Consider the following 17,158-nt stretch of genomic DNA (forward strand, 5'->3'; position numbering starts at 1 on the left):
AGTATCTGGCTACCCTATGACCTCTGGCTCAGGTGTCCACATCAGAACACATCCTTCAAAAGAGTGAACCCTTGCAAGGTGTCAGGGCCTGATGTTATACCTGACCAACCAACTGGCTGGAGTGTTCAAGAACATCTTCAATCTCTCACTGCTGCAGTCAGTGGTTCCCAACTACATCAAAAGGGCAACAATCATACCAGTGCCCTCTTCTCACGATTACCATCATAGAGGAGGTATTGAATGATACAGGGAGGAGGCCTGAAGATGCAAACAATGTTTTAGAACAGCTTCTTCCACCCTCCTCCATCAGATTTAAGAACAGTCCATGAATACTACCTCACTATTCCTCTTTTACACTATTTATTTTAGTTTTTATTATAACACAGTAAAAGTATGCAGCTATAAAAACAAATTTCCTGACATATCAGTGATAATAAACGTCATTCTGATTCACTGGCACCTTTCAATCTTACAACATTTAAATATATACTTCTTTATTTGCTAACGCAGTGCATGACTCCACACTTTAATATGTTCATGAAACTCCTCTGTATCATCTCCTAGACCAGAGGTCCCCAACCCTTTTAGCACTGTGGACCCGTTCATTATTGACAATATTCTTGCGGACTGGCCGACCCCGGGGGGGGGGGGGGCTGCGACAAAAGTAGAAGTCAAATATGTTGTGTTTACCCTGAGAAAGACTACCATGACCATGATGCCTTGCGCGGGCACCAGTGCGCATGCGTGACATTGCGCATGTGTGTACGTGCCGATTTTTTTCTACAAATCGTTTTTAGTGATTCTGTCTCGGGGGGGGGGTAATCACGACAGGAATATAGGTGATAAGTGGCTAATACACTCAATTCCGTTTCTAAAAGGATTTATCTAACGAATTTAATATTAAACACACAGCGCATATTTTCCTCGCATGAATATAGTGATAAGTCTATTATCAGGGGAGGACAGGGGAGCTTGAAGTAAGAGTCGAATGAACTTCCAGTAGAAGTGATAGAGGCAGGTTCAATATTATCATTTAACGAAAAATTGGATAGGTATATGGACAGGAAAGGGTTATGGGCTGAGTGCAAGTCGGTGGGACGAGGTGAGAGTAGCATTTGGCACGGACTAGAAGGACAGAGATGGCCTGTTTCCGTGCTGTAATTATTATATGGTTATAAAAGTCAATAGCATCATAACATTTTAAGTAACGTTTGGATATTAAATATACAGCGCATATTTTCCCCGTAAGAATCATATAAAATCATTGCAACACACCAATATCGCTGAATCAGTGGGAGCCCTGGGCTTGTTTCCCTGCAACAACACGGTCCGATCGAGGGGTGATGGGAGACAGCAATACGCGAACGGGGTTCCTTATGTCCAGTCTATTCCGCAATTTAGTTTTCGTTGCATTAATTGCAGAAATATGTTGGAAATGGAAGCAACGTTTTCAGTGCTTTCGTGGCTATCTCAGGATATTTAGCCTTGACTTTGATCCAGAATGCCGGCAGAGATGTTATGTCAAACATACTTTTCAGCCCGTTGTCACTTGCAAGCTCGAGGAGTTGATCTCCTTCCCGCGCTGACATGGATGACGCGCGGGTAATGACCTCGTGTGCGTTCAAGCTCAACAGTGGGTGTGACAAGGAATGAGGAAAGATGCAGCTGACTCATATCGCCAAATGATATTGTTTCCTCGCGGCCCGGTAGCACATGCTTTGCTGGGGGGACCGCTGTCCTAGAGCACACTGCCAACTGGCTGGGCTTCCTCAGCAAAGTTGGAAACACTTCTCTAGGCCCTACTGTCTAAGTCACTAATAAAGAATATGAACAGTTGGATTCCCAGACCCAATCTTGCAGGATCCTTCTTGTCACTAAATCTGAAAACAAGAGTATAAAGACTGGGAACACGAGTAGGCTACTCAGTACCTGGAGCCTACTTTTGGCATTCAATGGGATCACGACTGATCCAACATTCCTCATGTCCACTTTCCTGTACTTTACCCATGTCAAGATTCTTCCATTCCTTAGAAATATCTAAATTGCAGACTTAAATAAATACAAGAACTCTGTCCCCATGGCTCTCTGTAGTAAGAAGTTCAAAGACTCATAAATCTCAAAATCTATTGCAAGCAACACACATAAAAGTTGCTGGTGAACGCAGCAGGCCAGGCAGCAACTCCAGGAACAGGTACAGTCGACGTTTCGGGCCGAGACCCTTATCAGGACTAACTGAAAGAAGAGCCCCCCCCCCATCCCCGCTTTCTGCAGGGATCACTCCCTACACAACTCCCTTACCCATTCGTCCCCCCATCCCTTCCTACCAATCTCCCTCCTAGCCCTTATCCTTGTAAGCGGAACAAGTGCTACTCATGCCCTTACACTTCCTCCCTTACCACCATTCAGGGCCCCAGACAGTCCTTCCAGGTGAGGTGATACTTCACCTGTGAGTTGGCTGGGGTGATATACTGCGACCGGTGCTCCCGATGTGGTCTTCTATATATTGGCGAGACCCGACGCAGACTGGGAGATCGTTTCGCTGAACACCTACGCTCTGTCCGCCAGAGAAAACAGGATCTCCCAGTGGCCACACATTTTAATTCCACGTCCCATTCCCATTCTGATATGTCTATCCACGGCCTCCTCTACTGTCAAGATGAAGCCACACTCAGGTTGGAGGAACAACACCTTATATTTCGTCTGGGTAGCCTCTAACCTGATGGCATGAACATTGACTTCTCTAACTTCTGCCAATGCCCCACCTCCCCCTCGTACCCCATCCGTTATTTATTTATATACACACACATTCTTTTTCTCTCTCTCCTTTTTCTCCCTCTGTCCCTCTCACTATACCCCTTGCCCATCCTCTGGGCTTTTCCCCCCCCTACCCCTTTTCTTTCTTCCTAGGCCTCCTGTCCCATGATCCTCTCATCCCTTTTGCCAATCACCTGTCCAGCTCTTGGCTCCATCCCTCCCCCTTCCTGCCTTCTCCTATCATTTTGGATCTCCGCCTCCCCCTCCCACTTTCAAATCTCTTACTAGCTGTTCTTTCAGTTAGTCCTGACGAAGGGTCTCGGCCCGAAACGTCGACTGTAACTCTTCCTAGAGATGCTGCCTGGAATGCTGCGTTCACCAGCAACTTTTGTGTGTGTTGCTTGAAATTCCAGCATCTGCAGATTTCCTCGTGTTTGCATTCTCAAAATCTATTCCTGTTTTAAATGGGTACACCCCCACCCCTTCTGAGTTATCTGATTTTGTGTTCTCTGATTCTGGGCTCTCTCACCGTAGGAAGCACCTTCTCAGCATTTATGCTGAGGCACAGATAAATAGGGGGTGGCACTGTAACGCTTCACAGTGCCAGCGATTTGGGTTCAACTCCCTCCACATCTGCAAGGAAATTGTACATTCTTTTCGTGTGTGCGTGGGTTTCCTCTGGGTACTCAGTTTTCCTCGGACATTCTGAAGACGGACAGGTAAGTAGGATAATTGGTCACATGGGTGCAATTGGGCAGTGCAGTCTTGTTAGACTGGAAGAACCTGTTACTGTGCTGTACTTCTGAATAAAAAAATTATGTTTCAATAAGATCAGCTATCATTCTTCTAACCTTCAATGAATCTCAACCAGTTTAACCTTTCCACATTGAATAATCCTTCCATGTCCATAATCTTCCAAGGAACCTTCTTCCAAACATCTCCTAAAAACTAATACCTTGCTCAAAGAGAATGACCAACATTATTTGCAGCTCTCCTAAAATCTTAATTATGCCCTGTACAACAGCAATGAGATGTAAATACTCCTTTGAAATAAGGGGCACTATTTTATTACTCTCCCTCGTGTGCTGTCTTTCTATGTTTTGTGCACAATGATCCCCAAATCTCTCTATTCTGCAGCTTTTTATTCTTTTAAAAAGGGAAATTGTTATATACCTATCATCTTTGTCCATGGATATCAGTGTAGCTGGGTGGCTGAAGAATTGGGATAAAATTGATGGGTGTGACAGAGAACAGGTTACAGGGATAATAGGACTGACGTGATTGCTCTGCTGGGAGTCTGTACTGACTCAATCACTGAATTGCCTCCATCTGTGGGAAAGGGAACAAATAGTTCCAATAACAAGCTGTACACTGCAGGCAATTTTCATTTTTATTTTAAGCTTGAAGATATTTCTTTCAAAATATCTGCCATCAAATAATTTTTTTCTCTGAAGCAGCAAGTGATAATAATGAACATTATGGAAACATAGTCAAGTACAGAAAAACAGGAAATAGAAAAGAATAAAGCTCCCTATAAAGCTCCAACACAAATAACGTGAAGGAATGAAAGTTAAAAAAGTAACTAATGGATTTGCATCAAAAATTCAACAGCTTATACTGTAAACATATAATCACATAGGTTACATAAATGAGTTCAATATGAAAAAAGTGTAAAATTATAAATAGTGGACTAACCACGGCATGCAGTCGACGGAAGGTAGTTCCAAAAGAAGCTTAAATATGATAAGAAACATGAATTTGGGTACACTCCAGCTAATGAACACCAAGGTTAGGATTTTGTGTAAGAAAGCAACCATCCTGCTATCCAACTCAGTTCATATTACTCAATGATCATCTGTAATTGTATTATAAACAAATTTGACCAAAACTGGTCATATACAATGAGCTAGTTCAAATGGCCCAGGGCTGCATGCACATTTGGAATGATGAAGCTAATTTTCCATCAATAGCAGTTATTTTGTTCAGAAATCTTATACCTGTCTTAATTTCTTCTGATTTATCAGAGCTGACATCAATCTCTGCAACACAAGGAGAAGCTGGCCACCTGGATCCTCAAGCCTACCTTCAATATAATCATGGCTGGTCTGTGCCAGGCTTTATCTTCTCTTTTGTGTCTGTTCCCTATAGCCCTTAGTTCCATAATGTAGCAAAATAAAATTAGTTACCTTCTTTTTAAATAGCTCTGTGGCCAATCTTGGTAGGTATTTAAAGAGGAAGTACATAATCTCAGCAAATTCCTGGGCACCTCAATTTTAAATCACTGACCCACTGTCTTCTAATTTTGTCTGCTTGTTCATGACATTCTCCAGACATAAAACAACTCACCATTTTATCATGTCACTTTAGGATCATATAGCTTTCAATTAAATCATCTCTCATGCATCTAAACTCCAAAGAATACAAAATTGAACTTCTTTCGCCACCTGTAAAAGAACTGGTCATGGCCACTGTTCTGCCTGAGACCATAAGAAACTGCAGTCGTGGACACATATCAGCCCATCACCAAAACTACATCCACACTTCACGCTGGCTAGGTAAAGCAGCCAACATAATCAAAGACCCCAGCCACACTGGACATTTCTTCTCCCTCTCCCATTGAGCAAAGGATATAAAAATATGAAAGCATGTACCACCAGACTCAAGGATGGCTTCTATCCGGCTGTAATAAGACTATTGTATGGACCCCAGTGCAGAAGATGGGATTCTTGACCTCACAATCTACCTCACTTTGGCCTTGAACCTTATTGTCTACCTGCACTGCACTTTCTCTATAACACTAAAATCTCATTCTGCATTCTATTGCTTTCCCTTGTACATATTCCCTTTCCAATGCAGTATGATGAAACCTGTATAGATGACAAGCACAACGAAGTTTTTCCACTGCACCTTGTTACATGCTACAAAAATAAACCAACTTCAGCTTTAATCTTCTTAGGAATTAGCCCTCTGAATATCTTTTAGACTGCCTCCAACTCCAGCATATTCCTTCTTAAATTAGGGGACCACAAATTCACTCTACTCTAGAGGCGGGGCCACACCAACACACACAAAATGTTGGAGAAACTCAGCAGGCCACACAGCATCTATGGAAAAGAGCAAACATCCGACTCTTCGGGCCGAGATCCTTCATCAGGCCATCCTGATGAAGGGTCTCAGCCGGAAGCATCGACTATTTATTAAATGTTTATCGTATGTCAAAAGTCGTCAACGTTAGGACAATAAACAGTTTGGGTCTTAATATCAAGTGTTTTTTTTAATATAAATGCACAATTCAGTAACAAGTTGCCAGAAAATAATTGGATATTACAGAGATTGCAATCATTTGTACTATGCAAACTAAAAGTACTGTCAATGATTAAAAAAACAGAATGGCTATCACAAAATATATAAGGAATACTAAAGTTGTATACTCTATCAGGGTAAAAAGGAAATTACAACGGATGCTTACTTGACTTCTTCCATTGATGCTACATTGTCGATGGGACCATTCATGGTTTCTTTTACTCGAGATTTTGTATTCTCTTCAGAGTGCCTCAAGCTGTTAAAAGAGTATCTACTGTTAAACAAAGACTAAACTGCAATAAAAAAACATTGTGGTTGACACCTACTAACCTTTGTTACATTAACAGGAATTAATTTTCAAATTCGTGTTCCAAGTTCCCTAGCATTCAATCCCAAAACTCATTTTGCCTGTCTCCTCTGTACCAAGCACACCAGTGGACCAGACAGACTAATGCTTAATATGTCACTATCACACAGTTAAAATCAAGCACATTTTTGATCATTCTGTTGCAGCCCAAAAAGGTTTGCTTGACACCTAGAAACTTCCTAGATAAAATGTGAGATACATTTGCCCAAACTTTCATTAAGCAAAAGCATATATTGCTTAAGTGTTAAATTAGACCTCAAGATCTGATAATTATTATACTTCAACCAATTCTTCATAATCATTTGTTACTCAATTAAGTGAAAATCATCTGCTTTTAGTGTTGATATTATCAGCCCCGAATGAAACAAAAACAAATCTAGATAATTGAAATACAAAAATGGTTCACAATCATTGATGGTCATTCTGTGTGATCTAAACTAAAAGCCATCAAGCATTCATTCTTTGCAGCTGTCAACTCAGGTCAGTTGGCTCTGAAAAACCAACCCCAACTAGTGCACCACCCACCACCTCACTCTGCTCTCCATGTTTCCTTTCCATAATAAAGAGACATACGCAGCCATCAATGCCCTACTGTTCTGTACTGAAAATGTGCTCTTTGTGCCCATTAAGAGTCACTTGATACACAATTAGAGAAATTCTTTGACAAATCGTGCAGCTGATTATTTGCATTTTACAAACATAAAAAACAGATAACATATAACCTTGAAATAAAATAGTCTATTTAGTAAAAACAAAACTGTTGTAGTAAATAACTCAAATTCATTCTCCTTTGTAACAATGATCCCACCATGCAAGATATGTAGTAAACTATTCATCTTTCATACATTATCAGGGAGCAAAATTCATTACAATATAAAATCTGCATACCCATCAATTCGATAATCATTAGACTGTGATGTTGAAGTCACTTTCAGAGGTTCCAAATTATCTTGAGACATATATTTTGAAGAAACATCTTCAGAGGTAGACAACTTTATGTCCTCACTAGACAGGGAAAAAGGCAAATTGATTAAATAGCTGCGAAGTTTAAAGAATAATAATACTTTCACGCTTGTTATGAAACTCACTCTCCAATCATGCAGTTTGTGAAAAATTTCACATGCAAATGGGAGGGGGGTGTGGAAAGGCATGAATGAATGACGATCATCTTGCAGGCAACATTAAACCTTGATGTATTATTTCAAATGTTGACTCAAAGTCATGCCATCATATGAAAGGAATTCTATGATAACAGAAGTCTGTTTGTTTACACATACAGCATTCAATTAATTTACACTTAATTGTCATACATACCGATAGGATTTCAACACTCTGAAGCCAAATGCACGAGAGAAAGAGAAAGGAAGCTTAAATTGTGAAAACCTCCAATTGAACTACTATGAGCTTGCTTATGATTTTCAAAGATTCACAATCAATTTTTTCTTAGTACATCTGTATTAAAACATTTGGCATATTTCCATTTTAATGTGAGAATCATTCCCTGCAGGTTTCCACCAAACACACTCTGATCATCAGAACTGACTTTGCAATATCTTGAAAGATCATAAACTAAACTGTAAATACTTCAATCTCCATTGCAGTGTAAGAATTAGAAGACAAAGGAGGAAGTTATCTTTACTTTGACATTATTTTTTAGTCACCATTTATTTTTAAAATTTATTTCAATTTTAATAGTTGTAAAAATGACAGCACTTTAACTGACTGTTATAGCCACTTTGAGACAGGTCTTCAAATCCTTGCTGCCAGAGGTTCTGTTGCCACTCGGACTATGCTATGCCATGGGACCCGTGATGCAAAGTGCAAGTGTGGATCGATGTGGGGTGACCAGTCAGCAAATTCAGATGGTTGGGTAAGTCTGGCTCCATGAAATTGCCTAGAAATTCTACGTTTCTAAACTGTTCCCACTTACAATGGCCTCAGAAAATAAAAATATAGCTACCAACAAAACAGATGCGGAGTTTAGTAAATGGAAAAAATATGGAGCCCTCTGTTAGATGAAATGTTTTACACACATTCAGGTAGAGAGCTGATGTATACTCAAGAAAATAGGAATAATGGAATATGGGGCAGGAGAGTGGAAAGGAAGCAATTAACAAGGACTAGCGAAGTCCAGCTGTACCAAGTGCCCCGCTTACGTGCTGTAAATTCTAGGAAATCTAACACAGAAAATATTGTTATTCTCATGAACTGTTGTAAATTTCTGAGTTTTAATTTTATTCTTAATATACATAGTCAAAAAATACACTTAAATTTTAGTAAAACAAAGAGGAATTATTTAACTGTGAGAAATTAATATTGAGCTTAAGAATGGAAAAGATTCATACACCAAAATCTAGGTAAAACTGTTGACACATCCAGCACAAGGTAAGAGATATAGCATTCTTTCACTTCACTAAGTGGCATGGATAAATTTGGAACAAGAGAAAATCTTCAGATGCTGGAAATCCGAACAACACACGCAAAATGTTGTAGGAACTTAGCAGGCCAGGCAGCATCAATGGAAAAGAGTAAACAGTTGACATTTCGGGCCGAAACCCTTCATCAGAACTCATTGGGATAAATTGGGAAACTAGCTTACTTTACCAAGACCCAAGGTCTCAGAGGCCTAACAAATCAGAAACAACAAAATTGACCTCTGAGTAAAATAAAACAATGGACCCACTCTAAGATATCTCCAATGGTACTGAATGTCTCAAAGGCAGATAGTGGAGCTGTGTGCCAACACAGTTAAATATGTACGTGGTGAGACTTGGCCATCCAATCCACATTGGGAATAATGTCTATCAACCTTCATAAATGAGCAATTCAATTCTTTACACCCTATACGCGCTCAGTATTAACAATTAGGATGCTACATAATTGGGCAAACTGGAAAACGGAGAAGATAATCCAAAATAACCACAGTCCAGCTGCAAAGGAACAAAGTTGGTTGAAAAGGATCAGACCTGGAGTAGACTATGGATGTTGTACATCTCAAAGGAGAATGAAATGATAGGAGGGAGATGGATCCTGAAAAACAGTCTTTAACTACTTACCAAACCTCAGAATAGCATGACAACCTAGGACCAACATTCAGAAAGGAGTAGCTACGTATTACGAATCCCTGATTAATCACCCATTTCTTGGTAGGTAGCTTACTGTGCAAGCTGTAAATGGTTGTACTTTGCCTTTTCAATTAAGAGGCAATACCACATTGCAAACATGAGGACATTGCAACATTCTTTCACCTCACTATGTGGCAGCAATAAACTGGAAAGTTAATTTGTTTACTGAGACCCTAATAAATAGGAAACAAAATTCTGATGATGCCAGTTATCAGTGATGTCATGAAAATTTTGTACAATAGAGGCATTGGAAAACATTATCGCCCATCATATTAGCACAATCTCCACAGCACACAATTCCCTCAAGCTATCAAAATCCAAGCCAAGCATAAATCTGGAAGAGCATATCATCATTTTAAAATGTCAATATTTCAATCCAATCACGTAACAAATGCTTTAATGCTAACCTCCTCCATGACAAGCTGCAGTCCCGAAATTCCTTGATTCCATTTTGTCTGGTAAATTGCTAATCTATGAATATAGTTCACTTAACATTTAACAACATTATTATTAATCTTAATAATATTGGAACTAGTTGGAGACAGATCTTTGTGGACTTTATGCGCCAATTTTAAAAAGTAATTGGGGTCTGTCGGGACCTGTCTGCAGAGCAGGAGATTGTTTGAGTTAACAGTAACTCTAGGGTTAATTAGCAAGGGCCAATAAAAAGAAGCGGGGTTTGAGCGGTGCAGCCATTGTATGAGTAGGCAGTGTTAAGAGTGGTCAGGCTTTGGCTCAGCAGGCCTGGAGGAGAACAGGCACTGTCTAGAACGCAAGTTTGAGATGTTATAAAAGTGTAGCCAGGATGGTTGTTCAGACAGTGAAATGCTCCTCCTATGAGGAGATGTGGGACTTCAGGGCACCTAACAGTCTCCCTGATGAGTACATCGGCAGGAAGTGCACCCAAATCCAGCTCCTGACTGATAAGGTCAAAAAACCAGAGCTGGAGCTCAATGCACTCAGGACCATCTGGAAGGCTGAAAACCTAATAGATAAGTCTTTTACTGAGGTAGTTACACCAAAAATGCAGGTTTCAGATAGTAGATGGGTGACTAGCAGGGGATAAAGGGAGTAAGCACTCCGTGCTGGGTTCCCCTGTGGCCATTCCCCTCATCAACAAATATACCCCTTTGGGTACAGCTGGGGGAGGTGGGGAAGAGTATGACCTATCAGGGCATGTGGCTGGATCTGAGGCAGATGGGAAGTGTAAAGTCAGGCAGAACAGTAGTGATAGGAGATGTGAAAGTTAGGGGGACAGACAGGAGATTCTGTGACAGCAAAAGAGAAGCCAGGATAGTGTGTGCCTCCTATCTGCTAGGTCCAGGATGTCTCAGAGCAGCTGCAGAAGATTCTCAAGAGGGAGGGTGAGCAGCCAGACAGTGCCGTGCACATTGGCACCAATGACTTAAGTAGAAAGGAGGAAGAGGTACAGCACAGTGAGTATAGTTAGGAAAAAGGCTGAAGAACAGGACCTCCAAGGTAGTAATATCTGAATTACTCCCCGTGCCACGTACTAGTCAGGGCAGGAATAGGATGATGGTACAGATGAATGAGTGCTGAGGAACTGATGTAGGGGGAAGGGTTTCAGACTGGATCATTGGGATTTCTGCTGGGGAAGGTATGACCGGTATAAAAAGGACAGGCTACACCTGAACCTAAGGGGCACCAATATCCTTGCAGGCAGGTTTGCTGATGCTTTTGGAGTGGGTTTAAACTAAATTAGCAGGGGAATGGGAACCGGAGTGATAGGCTGAGGATGGGACAGTTGGTATGCAAGTTGCTGCAGTGTGTAGTGAGACTGTGAAGATGGATAGGCAGACGATAAGGCAAAATTGCAGCCAATGGGATGAGGTGGAGGGTAACGTAGGGGCACAATTATAAAAGGTGATGAATACAGGATTGAAGGTGCTATATTTAAATGCATGCAGTATACAGAATAAAATAGATGATCTTCTAGCAGAGTTAAGAGATTGACAAACATGACATTGTGGGCATCACTGAGACATAGCTGAAAGATTATAGTTGGGAGCTTAACATCCAAGGATATACATTGTATTGAAATGGCAGGTGGGGTGGGGTGGCTCAGTTAGTAAAAAAAAATGAAATCAAATCCTTAGAAAGAGCTGACACAGGATCTGAAGATGTAGAATCCTTGTGCGTAAAATTAAGAAAGTGCAAGGGTAAAAAACCCTGATGGTATTTATATTCAGGCCCCCAAACAGTAGCCAGGATGTGGAATATAAATTTCAATGGGAAATAGAAAAGACCTGTTATGACAGTCATGGAGAATTTCAATACGCAGGTAGATTAGGAAAAATCAGGTTGGTACTGGGTCCCAAGAGAGGGAATTTGTAGAATGCCTATGAGATGTTTTTTTAGATCAGCTTATTGTTGAGCCCACTGGTGGAAAGGTAACTCTGGATTGGGTGTTGTGTAATGAACCAGATTTGATTAGGGATCTTTAAAGTAAGGAACACCTTATGAAGCAGTGATCATAATATGATAGAATTCAATTGGCAGTTTGAGAAAGAGAAGATAAGTTCAGATGTATCAGTATTGCAGTGCAGGCATCAGAGGGAAGCTGGCCAAAGTTGATTGGAAGGGGTCACTAGCAGGGATGATGGCAGAACAGTAGTGCCTGGAGTTTCTGGAAGCAATTCTGAAAACACAGTATAGACACATCCCAAAGATGAAGTATTCTAAAGCGAGGATGAGGCAACCGTGGGTGACAAGGGGAAGTCAAAGACAGCATAATATAGCAAAAAAAAAAGTGGGAAGTTAGAGGATTGGGAAACTTCTAAAAACAAACCAAACACACTAAAACTATCAGAGAAAAGATGAAATATGAAGGTAAGCTAACCAAAAATATTGAAGAGGATACCCAAAGATTTTTCAGATATATAAAGAGTAAAAGAGAGGCAAGAGTGGATATTTGACTGCTGGAAAATGACTCTAGAGAGGTAGTAATGGAGGACAAAGAAATGGTGGATGAAAATAAGTTTTTTGCATCAGTGTAGACTGAGCACCCAGGCTATATGGTGGACAGCTGACGAACAATGGAAGACTTTCAAAGAGATTTTTCATGCTGCTCAACGAAACTATATTCCAGTTAAAAGCAAGGACAGTAAGGGTAGGGAGAGCTAGCCTTGGATAACTAACAAAATAAAAGAAGGCATCAAACTAAAAGCTCGTGCGTACAAATTTACCATGAGTAGTGGGAAACTGAAAGGCTGGGAAAACTTTAAAAAGCAACAAAGAATCACTAAGCGAACCATAAAGAAAGGGAAGATAGATGACAAAAATAAACTTGCACAAAATATAAAAACAGATAGTAAAAGTTTTTATAATTATATAAAGCAGAAAAAGGTTGCTAAAGTGAATATAGGTCCCTCAGAGGACGAGAAGGGGGAATTGATATTGGGTAATGAGGAAATGGCTGAGGCTTTGAATGACTATTTTGTATTGGTCTTCACAGTGGAGGACATGCCTAACATGCCAAAGAGAGGTGTTATGGATGCGATGGGAAGTGAGGACCTTGATACAATAGCTATCACTAAAGAGGTAGTGCTGAGCAAACTTCTGGGCCTGAAGAGAAATAAGTCCCCTGGTCTTGACGGAATTTATCACAGGATACAGAAAGAAATGGCAGAAGTTATAGTAGAGGCTTTGGTGATAATTTACAAAAATTCTCTGGACTCTGGGCAGGTCCTGGCATATTGGAAGACGGCTAATGTCATGCCACTGTTCAAAAAAGGATGCAGGCAAAAGGCAGGTAACTAATAGTTAGTTCAACATCTGTATTTGGGAAAATGCTTGAAGCTATCATTAAAGAAGGACTAGCAAGGCATCTGGAAGGAAATGGATCCATCAGGGACATACAGCACGGATTCAGCAAAGGTAGGTTCTGTATGACAAACTGACTGGAGTTCTTTGAGGATATAATGAGCACAGTGGATAGAGGGGAACAGATGGACGTTACTTACCTGGATTTTCAGAAGGCGTTTGATAAGGTGCTGCATAAAAGACTTATCCATAAGATAAGGATGCATACAGTTGGGAGTGATGTATTAGCATGGACAGAGGATTGCTTAGCTAATAGAAAGCAGAGAGTTGCGATACATGGGTGTTACTCTGTTGGCAATCAGTGGTGAGCATATCCCTGCAACAGTGCTATTCCCACAACTGTTCACAATATAGATCAACAATCTGGAAGAGGGGTCCAAATGTAGTGTATCTAAATTTGCTGATGACACTAAATTGAGTGGAAAAGCAAATTGTGCAGAAGATACAGAGAGTCTGCAAAGAATATAGATAGGTTACGCGAGTGGGCAAGTGCCTGTCAGATGGAGTACAATGTTGGTAAATGCAAGATCATCCACTTTGGAAGAAAAAATAGATCAGATAATTTGTTAAATGATTAAAAAAAAAGGAGCATGCTGTTGTGCAGAGGGACTTGGGAATGCTTGTGAATGAATCACAAAAGGTTGGTTTGCAGGTACAGCTTGCTATCAAGAAGGCTAATGGAATTTTTGGCCTTCATTGCTAGAGGGATTGACTTTAAGAGCACGGAGGTTATGCTGCAACTGTACAGGGTACTGGTGAGGCCACACCTGGAGTACTGCATGCAGTTCTGGCCTCCTTACTCCAGGAAGGATATATTGAACTTGGAGGCTGTGCAAAGGAGGTTCACCAGGTTGATTCCAGAGATGCGGGGGTTAGACTATGAGGAGAGATTGAGTCACCTGGGATTGTACTTGCTGCAATTCAGAAGAATGAGAGATCTTATAGAGACATAGGGATAGATAAGATAGAGGCAGGAAAGTTGTTTCCACTGGTAGGTGAGACTAGAACTAGGAGACATAGCCTCAAGATTCAGGGGAGTAGATTTAGGACAGAGACTAGGAGGAACTGCTTTTCCCCCCAGAGTAATGAATCTGTGGAATTCTCTGTCCAATGAAGCAGTGGAGGCTACCTCAGTAAATGTATAGATTTTTGCATAGTAGTGGAATTAAATGGTCATGGGGGAAAAAGGTAGGTAGGTGGAGAAGAGCCCACGGCCAGATCATACATATCATGCAGATCAATGGCACAGCAGGCTCAATAGGCCAGATGGCCTACTCCTGCTCTTATGTCAGCCTTCACTGTGGAAGACACTAGTAGTATGCCAGAAATTCAAGTGTGTCAAGGTGCAGAAGTGAGTGAAGTTGCTATTACTAAAGGTGTGTGGGAAGCCGAAAGGTCTGAAAGTAGCTAAGTCACCTGGACCAAATGGACTACAGTCCATGGTTCTGAAAAAGGTGGCTGAAGAGATTTTAGAGGCATTAGTAATGCTCCTTCAAGAATCACTAGATTCTAGAATGGTTCCAGGGGACTGGAAAATTGCAAATGTCACTTCACTCTTTAAAAAGGGAGGAAGGCAGAAAAAGAAATTGTGGGCCAGTTATCCTGACTACAGTGGTTGGTAAGATGTTGGAGTTCACCATTAAGGAAGACATTTCGGAATACTTGGGGGCACAAAACAATAATATAAAAAGAACATAACTATCCTCAAAAGGAAATCTTGCCTGACAAATCTGTTAGAATTCCCTAAAGAAATAACAAGCAGGACAACAAAGAAGAGTCAGTGGATGTTATTTATTCCAATTATCAGAGGGCCTTTGATAAGGTGCCACACATGAGGCTGCTTAACAAGAGCTCATAGTATTACAGGAAAGATACTAGCATGGATAGAAGACTGGCAGATTGGAAGGAGGCAAAGGGGGCAAAAGGGCCTATTCCAGTTGGCTGCCAGTGACATGTGGTGGTCCTCAGGAGTTGGTATTGGGACCGCTTCCTTTCACATTATATGTCAACCACTTGGATGATGGAATTGATGGCTTTGTGGCCAGGTCTGCAGACAATACAAAGAAATGTGGAAGGGCAGGAAAAGTTGAGGAAGCAGGGAGTCTGTAGAAGGACTTGGACAGATTGGGAAAGTGGGCAAAAAGGAGGCAGATGGAATATAGTGTAGGGAAGTGTATGGTTATGTATTTTATTAGAAGGAAAAAAAGGGATAGAGTATTTTCTAAACGGGAAGAAAAATCAAAAATCAGAGGTGCAAAGGGACTCAGAAGTCCTTGTGTATGATTCCCTAAAGGTCAACTTGCAGGTTGAGTCTGTGGTAATGATGGCAAATGCAATGTTAGCATTCATTTCTAAGGGACTAGAATGTAAGAACAAGGATTTATAAGGAAGGCATCGGTTAGACAGCACTTGGAATATTGCGAGCAGTTTTAGGTCCCTTGTCTAAAAAACAGATGTGCTGACATTGGAGAGGGTGGAGATTTACAAGAATAATTCCGGGAATGAACAGGTTAACATATGAGGAGCGTTTGATGGCTCTGGGCCTGTACTTGCTGGAGTTTAAAAGGAAGAGGGGAGATCTCATCGAAACCTGGAATACTGAAAGGCCTAAATACAGTGGATGTGGAGAGAATGTTTCCTATAGTGGGCGAATATAGGAGCAGAGGGCACAGCCTCAGAATAGAGGGATGTCCATTTAAAACAGAGATGAGAAGGAATTTTTTTTAAGTCAGAAGGTGGTGAATCTGTGGAACTGATTGCCACGGACAGTGTGGAGGACAAGTCTTTTCAGTATATTTAAAGCAGAGGTTGATAGGTTCTTGATTAGTCAGGGCACCAAAGGTTCCAGGGAGAAGGCGGGGGAATAGGTTGAGATGGATATGCAGGAGACACTATGGGCCAAGTGGCCTAATTCTGTTCCTATGTCTTATTTCTTAACAATATCTGAATGGTGAAAAATATTCAGAAAACTTTCACCTCAGCAACCTACCTTTTAAATACAGCAGTTTCAGTTTTGGCATCTACAGTAAGGCTTACTGTTTCCTTCATGGAACCATTTGTGACTGTCTCTGTTACTTGGTCTGTCGCCACCTCTTCATCCTCACCATCAGACAAGTTGGGTTCTAAATTTAATGTGGCTGACTCTGCTTTCTGTTCCTTGCAGGTAAGCTGTGAGTTTGTAACAAAATCTAAAGGCAGGATTAGAAATAAGAAGACAATTAACTTGTCATCAGATAAAAGAATGCATTTTAAAACTTGGTTGTTCATTTGCTCATGAAGTGTATAATACTGTCTTTTGTTTTACTTACTGATATGATTAACATCAACTAACAGGAAAATACTTTGTTCCTAAAACAGTTTTCAAGAATAATTTACTGAAAAAGAAAACATGTGATACAAATTTTGGTTTCAAACCATTCTTCCCTCCAAATAGTCAAATTTATTTGCATTCTTGAAATTTGCATAAATCAGGAGAATGCAAGTAATCAAGATCATCAGGTCCTTAATAATTGATGCCAGTTTTAGCTTGAGACTAGACCGCCATGACAAACCACTATTTTCTTGGTGCTGAACTTGGTTTGTTATTAAGACAATCTGTCTGACAGAGATTTTAATCCTAAAATGATTTAAAAATATCTGTGAAGAGCAGATCCCAAGCAGTGAGTTGGATGATATTTAGCTGTGAAATCCTTGAAGCAATTAATATGTCAGATTGAATGCCTGGCAAAATTACAATTTGAAGAATGAAAGCTGCAGGAGTATTATA

The 17,158-nt window shown here is 40.6% G+C and overlaps 1 protein-coding gene across 5 annotated transcripts in view; it reads right to left on the reverse strand.

Annotated features, from left to right (window-relative positions):
- The window catches only part of LOC134353651 (serine/threonine-protein phosphatase 6 regulatory subunit 3-like), a 150,954-nt gene that overhangs the window by 3,607 nt on the left and 130,189 nt on the right, over nucleotides 1-17,158 (reverse strand). For 3 of the 5 annotated variants that reach the window (XM_063061823.1, XM_063061819.1, XM_063061820.1), the window contains exons 21-24: nucleotides 16,382-16,580; nucleotides 7,739-7,756; nucleotides 7,313-7,429; nucleotides 6,224-6,313 (exon numbers count right to left, since the gene is read on the reverse strand). In XM_063061823.1, the coding sequence (XP_062917893.1) occupies nucleotides 6,224-6,313; nucleotides 7,313-7,429; nucleotides 7,739-7,756; nucleotides 16,382-16,580 (424 nt within the window). The remainder of the gene's footprint in view (nucleotides 1-6,223; nucleotides 6,314-7,312; nucleotides 7,430-7,738; nucleotides 7,757-16,381; nucleotides 16,581-17,158) is intronic. The other 2 variants (XM_063061824.1, XM_063061821.1) reach the window with 1 other exon arrangement.

Source organism: Mobula hypostoma, chromosome 11, assembly GCF_963921235.1.
Source record: "Mobula hypostoma chromosome 11, sMobHyp1.1, whole genome shotgun sequence".
Taxonomy (NCBI): Eukaryota; Metazoa; Chordata; class Chondrichthyes; order Myliobatiformes; family Myliobatidae; genus Mobula; species Mobula hypostoma.